This window comes from Nerophis lumbriciformis, linkage group LG37, assembly GCF_033978685.3.
Source record: "Nerophis lumbriciformis linkage group LG37, RoL_Nlum_v2.1, whole genome shotgun sequence".
Taxonomy (NCBI): Eukaryota; Metazoa; Chordata; class Actinopteri; order Syngnathiformes; family Syngnathidae; genus Nerophis; species Nerophis lumbriciformis.
Window position 1 is genome coordinate 20,125,755 of NC_084584.2, and position 12,256 is coordinate 20,138,010.

The 12,256-nt window shown below is 42.2% G+C and overlaps 1 protein-coding gene across 3 annotated transcripts in view; it reads right to left on the minus strand.

The window, feature by feature from the left end:
- The window catches only part of cgnb (cingulin b), a 101,042-nt gene that overhangs the window by 17,646 nt on the left and 71,140 nt on the right, over nucleotides 1-12,256 (minus strand). For all 3 annotated transcript variants that reach the window (XM_061930739.1, XM_061930737.1, XM_061930738.1), the window contains 4 exons: nucleotides 8,176-8,376; nucleotides 7,961-8,056; nucleotides 6,168-6,422; nucleotides 5,938-6,108 (listed from right to left, as the gene is read on the minus strand). In XM_061930739.1, the coding sequence (XP_061786723.1) occupies nucleotides 5,938-6,108; nucleotides 6,168-6,422; nucleotides 7,961-8,056; nucleotides 8,176-8,376 (723 nt within the window). The remainder of the gene's footprint in view (nucleotides 1-5,937; nucleotides 6,109-6,167; nucleotides 6,423-7,960; nucleotides 8,057-8,175; nucleotides 8,377-12,256) is intronic.

Sequence of the window (12,256 nt, forward strand, 5' to 3'; positions counted from 1 at the left end):
TTTTTATATCATTCCAGCGCATGCTCGTAGTTAGTGCCAGCATCCTCCAAAGCTTTTGTAGACTAGATTGCAGGGCTTCTTCTAAAATGCCCAGAAAAAGTGATACATATTTCAAATGAAACATGCAAGGTTTCAAATATATTTTGAAACCTTGTATGTTTCAAAATGCCACAGGTAGAAAAATTATAATATGGAGGGTAATGAGTGTCTCCATGGTGACAGCCACTTAGCACACGCAAAATCCAAATCTACATAGAGCGGGCTGCACCACTTGTCACTCGACAACAGCGGACGCAGTCTTGGTAGATCACATGCAACACGCCCACTAATAGTACACACAATTTTATAGTTTGCAAATGCTGTTTAGCGTGTGGTATTTGGATCCAAGTAAATCAGGCCCTGAGTGTATATAATCTGGGGGTTATAAGGCTTAAATAAGAGAACATTAATTTAATATCTATAATTTACAGAGGATTTTACAATGTTACTTTGTCAACCTAAGAAAAACAAATAAAATGCTGTGCTGATATGGATAAAGGTACCTAAACAGCAGTAATGTTACAATCCGACCACAGAACCAAAATGGCGCAATGGCGTTTAGTACCATCTTTGGCAGGCCTGGGCAATTATTTTGACTCGGGGGCCAAATTTAGAGAAAAAATGTGTCCGGGGGCCGGTATATCTATTTTTAAGAACACTAATACAAAACCTCACAATAATGTCTGATTGAATGCTAAAAACGTTATGACAGACCGTCTTAAAAAACGGAATGGAATTTAAACTTTTTTTTTTTACTGAATGAGACACCCACAATGTACATGAAAATAAAGAATGTGGGATAAAACTGAATATTGACAACATATGAACGTCACACCCCCTCTCGATTGACATATTGTACAATCAGGCGAAGCGCAACAAAAATGCAACAAACACAGCGAAATATGAATGTGAAGGGTAAAAAAAACCCCACCGACAATCTGATACATCACTAAGCTTTAGAACTTTCTTGTAAAAATCTCCTTTTGCGTCTGTCCCTGACACCCGCATTTTCAGGCTCGCTCTGGAAACACTCTGTGGAAACGCTCCCCACTCACACTGCTTGGTTCCCCCATCTGAGCTGCTGTGACGTAGATTACCATAGTAACTAGTATATCTTGCAAAAGCGCAGATTTCAACCATTGAAATACTTTGTTTAATATAATGGCTTTTTGCCGATATCCGATATTCCGATATTGTCCAACTCTTTAAGTACCGATACCCAGAGGTGGGTAGTAACGCGCTACATTTACTCCGTTACATCTACTTGAGTAACTTTTGGGATAAATTGTACTTCTAAGAGTAGTTTTAATGCAACATACTTTTACTTTTACTTAAGTATATTTATAGAGAAGGAACGCTACTTTTACTCCGCTACTTTTATCTACATTCAGCTCGCTACTCGCTACTAATTTTTATCGATCTGTTAATGCACGCTTTGTTTGTTTTGGTCTGTCAGACAGACCTTCAAAGTGCCTGCCTTACTGGTGACGTTTCACTTCGTTCCACCAATCAGATGCAGTCACTGGTGACGTTGGACCAATCAAACAGAGCCAGGTGGTCACATGACCTGACTTAAACAAATTGAAAAACTTATCGGGGTGTTACCATTTAGTGGTCAATTGTACGGAATATGTACTGTACTGTGCAATCTAATAATAAAAGTTCCAATCAATCAATCAAAAGTGTGAAGGAAAAAAGATACTTTTTTATTTCAACCGTACATCCTGTCAAAAGCCTAAAGATTGACTGCACAGTTCCTGTCTTCACAATAAAAGTGCCGCTCCATCGCGCCTGCGCTTTCAAAACAAGAGTCTCCGAAAGCCAGCGCAAACAAGCTAGCAAGCTAAGGAGTTTGACGCCAATATATTTCTTGTAAAGTGTATAAAAACGAATATGGAAGCTGTACAAATAAGATGCCAAAAACCCACCACTTTCATGTGGTATTAGACAGAAAGGAGGAACTTTTCTTCTCCTCCATTTGAAAACGTGGATGTTATCATCACTACTGTCTGATTACAATCAACTGCACTAACTGTAAGTGTATCTTGTGTTTTTTTATGTTGATTTAATAAAAAAAACAAAAACAAAAAAAAACCCGATACCGATAATAAAAAAAACGATACCGATAATTTCCAATATTACATTTTAACGCATTTATCGGCCGATAATATCGGCCACATCTCTACTTTGTATAGTTCAAGACTTACGGTCATTTGAAAACATCACTACACATCATAATGGCAGCTACAGTTTCCAACTTAAAGATCAAAAAAATATATTTGGGAATGTCCGGCGGGCCAGATTGAAAAGCTTAACGGGCCGCATGCAGACCCCGGGCCTAAATTTGCCCAGGTCTGATCTTTAGTCTTCCTTCCTGAAACAGGAGGAAGACTGCTTGCTGACAAACAGACGCCCAAACAAATACAAAACTGCAGTTTGGGCTAGGCCAGGGGTCGGCAACCTTTACCAGTCAAAGAGCCATTTTGACCAGTTTCACAAATTATAGAAAACAATGGGAGCCGCAAATTTTTTTTGTAATTTTTAAATGAAATAACACTGCATACAAAGTATTTTTTTTTTGCTTTGTGCTATGTATAAACCAGGGATCTCAGACACGCTGCCCACACCTTTATATGGAATTTGAAAGCTGGTGCGTCACACGGGTTCAAAATGAATGGCGCTTGTCAGCGTCATGCGTGCCATGATGATACAGCATATAACACCCACTACAATCAGCGTGCCTGATCAGCCACACGTTGTTTGAGGCTTCCGCTTGCTCACTAATGTTGTGTCGTTCGCGAACGATTCGTTCGAACGAACGAATCTTTTGAGTGAACGTACTGAACCGAATCACTTCATGAACTGATTCGTTCCTTTCTCAGTTCAGTTGAGCTCCGCCGCGACCATGCCGGTATGAGTGGAACTGGCGCATTCTGTGACGTCGGCGAACGACGCAGCCAGCTACTCATCATGGGGGCGGGGGGAGGGACTGAGCGAACGATTCTTTCACCGCGGATTAACGACATGAATCACTCAGTGAACGACAACGCTCTCGCTCTCTGCTCTGCTTGCCCCAATGCCGCGGGTGATTCTCCTCCCGTTGCGGGGATATGTTTCATGCCATTGGCATCCGCTCTCCATTCATTCTCCAAGCTAACGGCTAATGTTGACTCAAGCCACATGAAAACAAACACACACATTATCTCAACACATAAAGTTATGAGAGTAGAGGAGACAGAAAGAAAGTCAGTGCAGGGCAAGGCTGAGCAGCAGCGACGCGAGGGGGAGGGGCGGGGGGTAAAGTGTAGGGCAGGCTGTTTGAGAAGATTTAAAATAAAAATAATAACTAATGTATGTACATATACATGGGCTATTATTTATCTTGATTTTTATATTATTTAAGCTATTTATTTTCTTTTTTTTATTGCATATTTAAGTTGATATTTCCATTTTTATATTTTTAAATGTAAGCTACAGAAATTTTAGTTTTAATGTTGGCTTTTCTGGCACCTGGTTTAATATTTGTTTTGTTTTATTTAAGGTAGCCTATTTATTTTCTTTTTGTTTGCACATTTAAGTTAATATTTTCTTTGTTATATTTTTAAACGTAGGCTACAGAACATTTAGTTTTTATGTTGGCATTTCTGGCTCTTAATTTATTTGTTTTATTTTGAAGGTATTTATTTTCTTTTTGTTTGCATATTTAAGTTTACATTTTCTTTGCTACAGAACATTTAGTTTTTATGTTGGCATTTGTTAAGCGTTTCTTAATTTAATATTTGTTTTTGCACTAAACAAACAAGGCCTATTTATTTAACTGTTGATTGCAAGCATTTTAGTAGGCTATTACTATTTTTTTTATTTCCCACTTTTATTTATTTCTTATTTTCATTTCAGTGCAATAAAACATATTTAACAACCAAGACATTTAGTCACATTTTGTTTATTGGACAGGCCGGAAACGCACACAGTGTTTTTAAAAGTAACGGAATCTCTACAGCTGCAATGTCTGTTAATTTGCGAACGTCAAGGGGAGTCTGTCAGGGCAGAGAGCGATTCACGTCTGTCGCCCTCTGGCCCACAGAACTGTAGCTGCTACTGCACAAGTGATTGGGTGATTCGCCGACCTGCGCACAGAACTGCTGCTGCAGAAGTGATTCGGTGATTCGCCGACCTGCGCACAGAACTGGTACTGTACAAGTGATTCGGTGATTCGCCGACCTGCGCACAGAACTGCTACTGCACAAGTGATTCGGTGATTCGCCGACCTGCACACAGAACTGGTACTGTACAAGTGATTCGGTGATTCGCCGACCTGCGCACAGAACTGGTACTGTACAAGTGATTCGGTGATTCGCCGACCTGCGCACAGAACTGGTACTGTACAAGTGATTCGGTGATTCGCCGACCTGCGCACAGAACTGCTACTGCACAAGTGATTCGGTGATTCGCCGACCTGCGCACAGAACTGCTACTGCACAAGTGATTCGGTGATTCGCCGACCTGCACACAGAACTGCTGCTGCAGAAGTGATTCACGTTCACGTACTGAACTGTGCTGACTGTGTCACTCACTGCCTGGTGTACTGCATGCACAGAGCTGTGTAGGGACTCGCGTTCACCCTTTTTGCTGCTTCTCCCGCGAATGTCTGGACTGTACTGTACTACGCACGCCCCCCCCCCCCCCCTCCTTTTTTGGGGGGGGGGGGGATTCGGTGAACGAATTTTTTGAAAGAATACATTTAAGGAACTGATTCTAGTGATTCAGTACAGTCAAAAGAACTGCCGATCCCATCACTAGCACTGTACTGTACTACGCACGCCCCCTTCCTCCTTTTTTTTTTTTGGGGGGGGGGGGTGAATCGGTGAACGAATCTTTTGAACGAATTAATTTAAGGAACTGATTCTAGTGATTCAGTACAGTCAAAAGAACTGCCGATCCCATCACTATTGCTCACGTAGGTGACAGCAAGGCATACTTGCTCAACAACCACACAGGCTACACTGACGGTGACGGTATAAAAAAAACTTTAACACTCTTACTAATAATGCGCCACACTGTGAACCCACACCAAACAAGAATGACAAACACATTTCGGGAGAACATCTGCACCGTAACACAACATAAACACAACATTACAAATACCCAGAATCCCATGCAGCCCTAACTCTTCCGGGATACATTATACACCACCGCTACCAAACCCCGCCCACCTCAACCGACGCACAGAGAGGGGGGGTGGGGGGGGGGTTGATGTGTGAGGGAGCAGGGTTGGGGTGGGGGCGGGGTTTGGTGGTAGCAGGGGTGTATAATATAGCCCGGAAGAGTCAGGGCTGCTAGGGATTCTGGGTGTTTGTTCTGTTGTGTTTATGTTGTGTTAAGGTGCAGATGTTCTCCCGAAAGGTGTTTGTCATTCTTGTTTGGTTTTGGTTCAAAGTGTGGCGCATTATTAGTAAGAGTGTTAAAGTTGTGTTATATGGTCACCATCAGTGTAACCTGTGTGGCTGTTGAGCAAGTATGCCTTGCTGTCACATACGTGTACAAGTCAAAGATGTATAGCGTATAACAAGTGTTGGGCTGGTACGCTGTTAATACAGAATGTAGAGGGCGCCAAATGTTATACAATCATGGCACGCCCTTGTTATAGCTGTAAGGGTGAAAATCGGTGAATAATAATCCCGGAAGTTTACTGCGAGAGGCAATTAAATCCGGAAATTTCACGGGTACATTGGGGGGTACAGCATGTAAGCTGCTGAGCCGCATCAGAGTGATCAAAGAGCCGCATGCGGCTCCGGAGCCGCGGGTTGCCGACCCCTGGGCTAGGCGGAGGTCTGCGCTCCATTCCCATCTATACGGACTAGGCAAGAAGCACTGCACAAAATGGACTAATGTGCTGACCTCTTCCTGTTGGGTCTTGCAGTTGCTCTGGGCCCTCTGCAGCTCAGCCAGCTTGTCCTTGTTGTTGCGTTGCGCCTCCAACAAATCCTTCCTGGAGCGCTCCCTGTACTCATCCAGTTGCGTCTGCAACACCACCACCGATTGGCGGGAGTCCCCCATCATCGTCTCCATCTGCACAAAATAATGTCAATGACCTCACTGTCAGTATGAGCGCGTGCGTGCAGACAAACCTCTTTGGTGATCTTCTCCAGAGCTCGGTCGAGGAGCCTCTTCTGCTCCTCCAGGTCACTCTTGCCCCTCCGCAGCGCCTCCCTCTCCAGGTCCCTCTCCTCCAGCCGCCGGCTCATCTCGTCCTTCTCCTTGCCCAGGCGGGAGGCACTGCGCTTGACCTCCTCGAGCTGGGACTTGAGGGCACGATTGTCGTCCTCCAGGGCCTCTATGGCCTCCTCAGCCTCGGGGCTTCTGGTCACGCTAGAGTGCTGCCTCTGGAAGGCAATGGGGCAACCAGGGATGCCATGTCAGGAATGAACAACTGCTACGCTGTGCACTAGTGGTACGCGCTCTCCATCTAGTGCATACTTGCCAACCCTCCCGATTTTCCCAGGAGACTCCCGAATTTCAGTGACCCTCCCGAAAATCTCCCAGGGCAACCATTCTCCCGAATTTCTCCCGATTTCCACGCGGACAACAATATTGAGGGCGTGCCTTAAAGGCACTGCCTTTAGCGTCCTCTCTCACCTGAAAATGAGACTATTATATATGTCTCTGTTATCCATAGGTTTATCTATAACCCATAAAGTAGGCAGGCACGGAGCTATTTCTCAGCGTGTGTTTATTCCAGCCGGCACGTTAATGCACTGACACACAACATCCGGATTCCCATCATGCATTGCTTCAAAACTACGGCAAGTAATGTCCAAAACCATAACAGCGACGAAGCAGAAGAACGAAGAAGAGACATGGCGTCGACGAGTAAGAAGAAGTACGCTTGCAAGTTCCAAAATGATTGGAAAAAATAATTTCAGTTCATCCAGGACAGCTCGAAGGGGAAGGGGTATGCTGCATGCACATTTTGTAGATCAGACTTCTCCATTGAACACGGTGGCCGAACGGCTATACTCATTCATGAACGTATTATTAATATATATATATATATATATATATATATATATATATATATATATATACACATATATATATATATATATATATATACACATATATATATATATATATATATATATGTATATGTATATATATATATATATATATATATATATATATATATAAGACTTGAAAATACATACCCCCCAAGAGGAGCAAATGATAATATCTTAAAATATTTTACAAAATTGTATTTATTCAAAATAATGAATATTTGTATTAGATTCTCATTTGCTCCTTCATATTTAAAATACTTATCTTTTTTATTTTTTTACAATATTTAATGCGAAAACATTCTATATCTATTTTTAAGTATTAGTAAGTAAATGTATTTGCTAATTTATAGTTTTCCAGAATGATTCTGATATACTTACTTAAAAGACTCCATTATTAACTCCACCATGTGGTCAAAGCGAGCTACATTTCCCTTTACATCTTTACTCATGTGTTCCAAATTGTTATTAAAGTTAAGCAACAACTTGTTGTATAAAGTAAATAAGGAATGTACATTATCGCCTGCTTCCAGTTACAGTATATGCTGTAATCACAGCATTTATGGTAAGTAAAATCATCCATGCATAATGAATATCATAGTATTTCCGTCCACATATTTCAATTTAATGCAAAAGTGTTACTGCTCTCAAATGTCTTTCTTTGACAAACATAATACGATTATTTTTCTGCAATAGGCTGCATTTGAAGCACAATAAACGTCGGATTTATCCGAGAGGGAGATTAGTCAGGGGTAGGAAATAGAGTGCGTGGGAGGCCATTTGTTTTTTTAGTGTACAGTATGTCTATTTACATAATGTTGTGTACTAAGCAGCTCTGCTGTGTTTTTTTGTCAATGCAGTTTTACCATGCGGGCGAGCCTCTCTCTGAGGCGAGCGTTCGCCTCCTGGAGCTCCACATTGCTGCTGTGGTCCACTGCAGTCCTTCCTGCAGAAGGTGGTGCCTGCACTCAAAGGAAAGGAGGGAAACATAAAGAATCTACTGAATAAAAGCCATGAAAATCACTGCTGTAATAGTTGCTTCTATCATGGTAATAATGCTATCCTCTTAACACGTAATTACCTCTTTTGCCTTATCGAGGGTCTTTTCCAGCTCGGCCTTTTGCTCCTTCAACTTGCCAATCTCAGACAGGAGCTCCGCCTCGCGCTCGCCGCTGGCTTTCCTCACGGCGTCAAGGGCCTCGCTCTTCTTGTCGAGGGCGCCCTTGTGTTTGTCCGCATCCAGCCGAGCCAGATGCAGGTCGTCGTGGCAACGCTGAAGTTCCTTTAGGAAAAGTACGCGAATATGAGTCATTGCATGCGTGAACGAAGGCTGGGTGACGCTTTAAGATAAGGGGATATTTAAAGGATGGTTATTAGTCTATATCGGTGGTCAGCAACCCACGGCTCATGCGGCTCTTTAGCGCCACCCTCGTGGCTCCCTGGACCTCTTTCAGAGATATGTGAAAATGGAAAAAGATGAACAAAAACTTTTTTTTTTGTTTAAATGTATTTTCTGTATTAGAACAAACATGACACAAACCTTCCTAATTGTTAGAAATCCCACTGTTTATGTTATACATGCTTCACTGATGAGAGTATTTGGCAAGCATCGTTTTGTCCTACTAATTTCAGCGATCCATTGTAGTTTGTTTACATGCACAACTTTCTCCGATGCTGCCACAGAAAGTTGTGTTTTATGCCACTCCTTTGTTTCATTTTGTCCATCAAACATTGTATGCTGTGCGTGAATGCACAAAGGTGAGCTTTGTTGATTTTATTGATTTGCTGGAGTGCTTATCAGGCATATTTATTTGGTCAATCCATGACTGCAAGCTAATTGATGCTAACATGCTATTTAGGCCAGCTCAAACTTGCCAACCCTCCCGGATTTTCCGGGAGACTCCCGAAATTTAGCGCCTCTCCCGAAAACCTCTCGGGACAAATTTTCTCCTGAAAATCTCCCGAAATTCAGGTGGAGCTGGAGGCCACGCCCCCTCCAGCTCCAATGCGGACCTGAGTGACGTGTCGACAGCCTGTTTTCACGTCCGCTTTCCCACAATATAAACAGCGTGCCTGCCCAATCACGTTATAACTGTAGAATGATCGAGAGCGAGTTCTTGGTTTCTTATGTGGGATTATTGTTAGGCAGTTTCATTAACGTCCTCCCAGCGCGGTAACAACACACAACAACAGCAGTCATGTTTTCGTCTACCGTAAAGCAGTTCGTTTGCCGTAAACAGCAATGTTGTGACACTCTTAAACAGGACAATACTGCCATCTACTGTACATGCATAGGTGACAATAACATCTACAGCTTTTAGAGAGTGCAGTGCACAACTGCGCACACAACAAGGAGACGAAGCAGAAGAACGAGGAAGATACAGCCATGGCGACGCCGACGACGAGTAAGATGAAGAAATACACTTGTAAGTTCCAAGCCGCAGCTGCGATTGGACCTGGTTAGCCTCCGGGAAGAAGTAGTGGACTATCAAGTGCTTGGCAGTGAAGATCTTCCTCAGGAAGCAAAGATTGACCGGTTTTGGGCCATGCTAGGGAGAGATGGAAGATTCCAGACTCTAGTGCATTTGATGAAAGCACTTTTGTGCATGCCACACAGCCATGCATCATCAGAGAGGGTGTTCAGCATGGTTAGAAAAATAGTGACAGAGAATAGAACAAGGATGGATCATTTAACCCTTAACTCAAAAATGAGTAGATGAGTGTTATGTGTGTGTATATGTGTAAATAAATGAACACTGAAATTCAAGTATTTCTCTTATTTATATATATATATATATATATATATATATATATTAAAAAAATAAATAAAAAAAAATACATATATATATATATATATATACACGATGAGATAGCGACTTGTCCAGGGTGTACCCCGCCTTCCGCCCAATTGTAGCTGAGATAGGCTCCAGCGCCCCCCGCGTTCCCGAAGGGAATAAGCGGTAGAAAATGGATGGATGGACTTGGTGAATTCTAGCTGTAAATATACTCCTCCCCTCTTAACCATGCCCCCAACCACACCCAGCCCCAACCACGCCCCCCACACCCCACCTCCCGAAATCGGAGGTCTCAAGGTTGGCAAGTATGGGCTAGCTGTATATACATTTTGCATCATTATGCCTCATTTGCAGGTTTATTTGAGCGCATTTATTTCCTTTACTTAGTGTATTTAACATTGGCTGCATTTCTCATAGTTGTTTGTATGCTTTGTTGTTCCAGACCACAGCAAACGTTACCCAGCTTGCAAAGACAGTGGTTCTTAACCTTGTTGGAGGTACCGAACCCCACCAGTTTCATATGCACATTCACTGAACCTTTCTTTAGTGAAAAATAAAATGTTTTATTTTTATTTTCATTTAATTCAAGACAAAGTTCTGTGTTTTTTTTTTACTAGTGCACAAAATGAACCATCCATGAACATCACCTCGTTCAAAGAACAAAACCAACACAGTGCATGAACTCACAACAAATTACACACTTGCAAATCAGATGGAAAATTAGAGGGAACATTGTTTGGGGGTATCCATAATACTTAGACTTAGAATTCCTTTTTACTGTCATTCAAATGTTAACTTTACAGTACAGATACGCCGATAGGGAGAAGTTTTTATTTACACGATTGATTGATTGATTGAATGAAACTTTTATTAGTAAATTGCACAGTACAGTACATATTCCATACAATTAACCACTAAATGGTAACATCCAAATAAGTTTTTCAACTTGTTTAAGTCGGGGTCCATGTTAATCAATTCATGAGTCTGGTGTGTCTTGAACGCTGCGGCGGAGGCTCTGCCGAACCCCTGAGGCCGACTCACCGAACCCCTAGGGTTCGATCGAACCCAGGTTAAGAACCACTGCATTAGAAGAAGACAGCCTGCCGTTTCCTTTAACACACACATCTATACCTTTGGCCATTCTGAGCCAGTAATTTCCAGAAATTATCTCATCCTGTGAGAAGCCTCCGTTTTACTAATGATTTCCAATGTTGCAAAAATGTGTAGAATAAAAATTAAAATACAACATTTCTGTCAACGAAGATTTGCGTCAGCCTTTGATAGTAGGCTATTATTGCTAACATAGACACTTACATCATGTGTTGCCTTCATTATTACACTTATAGAAGGCTTTTAATTATTTGCGGCTCCGGACAGATTTTTTTGTTGTATTTTTGGTCCAATATGGCTCTTTCAACATTTTGGGCTGCCGACCCCTGGTCTGTGTGTTAACCCCTTCTAAAACGAACGCTACACGGTTAAAAGTGGCCATAGCTTTACAATAACTATACATTTTTGACAAGTTATAAACCCTAGCAACTCATCCTGATCAAAATATCATACTTTGGAGCCACCACACATCCGAATGTGTGGTGGAGAGCACCCTCAGCAGCTGCACAGTTGAAGAGAGGAAGGCAGTGCAGAGGGCGGTGAAAGCTACTCAGAAGATTACGGGAAGCAGCCTTCCCACCACCACAGACATCTTCATCAGCAGATGCAGAAAGAGGTCCCTCTGCACCACCAGACTGAGGAACAGTTTCTTTACGGAAGCTGTTAGACCATACTTGCCAACCTTGAGACCTCCGATTTCGGGAGGTGGGGGGGTTGGGGGTGGGGCTGGGGCGTGGTTGGGGGCGTGGTTAAGAGGGGAGGAGTATATTTACAGCTAGAATTCACCAAGTCAAGTATTTCATATATATATATACATATAAGAAATACTTGACTTTCAGTTAATTCTAGCTATAGATTGAACCAGGGACGGCGTGGCGCAGTGGAAGAATGGCTGTGCGCGACCCGAGGGTCCCTGGTTCAATCCCCACCTAGTACCAACCTCGTCATGTCCGTTGTGTCCTGAGCAAGACACTTCACCCTTGCTCCCGATGGGTGCTGGTTAGCGCCTTGCATGGCAGCTCCCTCCATCAGTGTGTGAATGTGTGTGTGAATGGGTAAATGTGGAAGTAGTGTCAAAGCGCTTTGAGTACCTTGAAGGTAGAAAAGCGCTATACAAGTACAACCCATTTATCATTTATATATATATATATATATATATATATATATATATATATATATATATATATATATATAAATAAATAAGAGAAATACTTGAATTTCAGTGTTCATTTATTTACACATATACACACACATAAC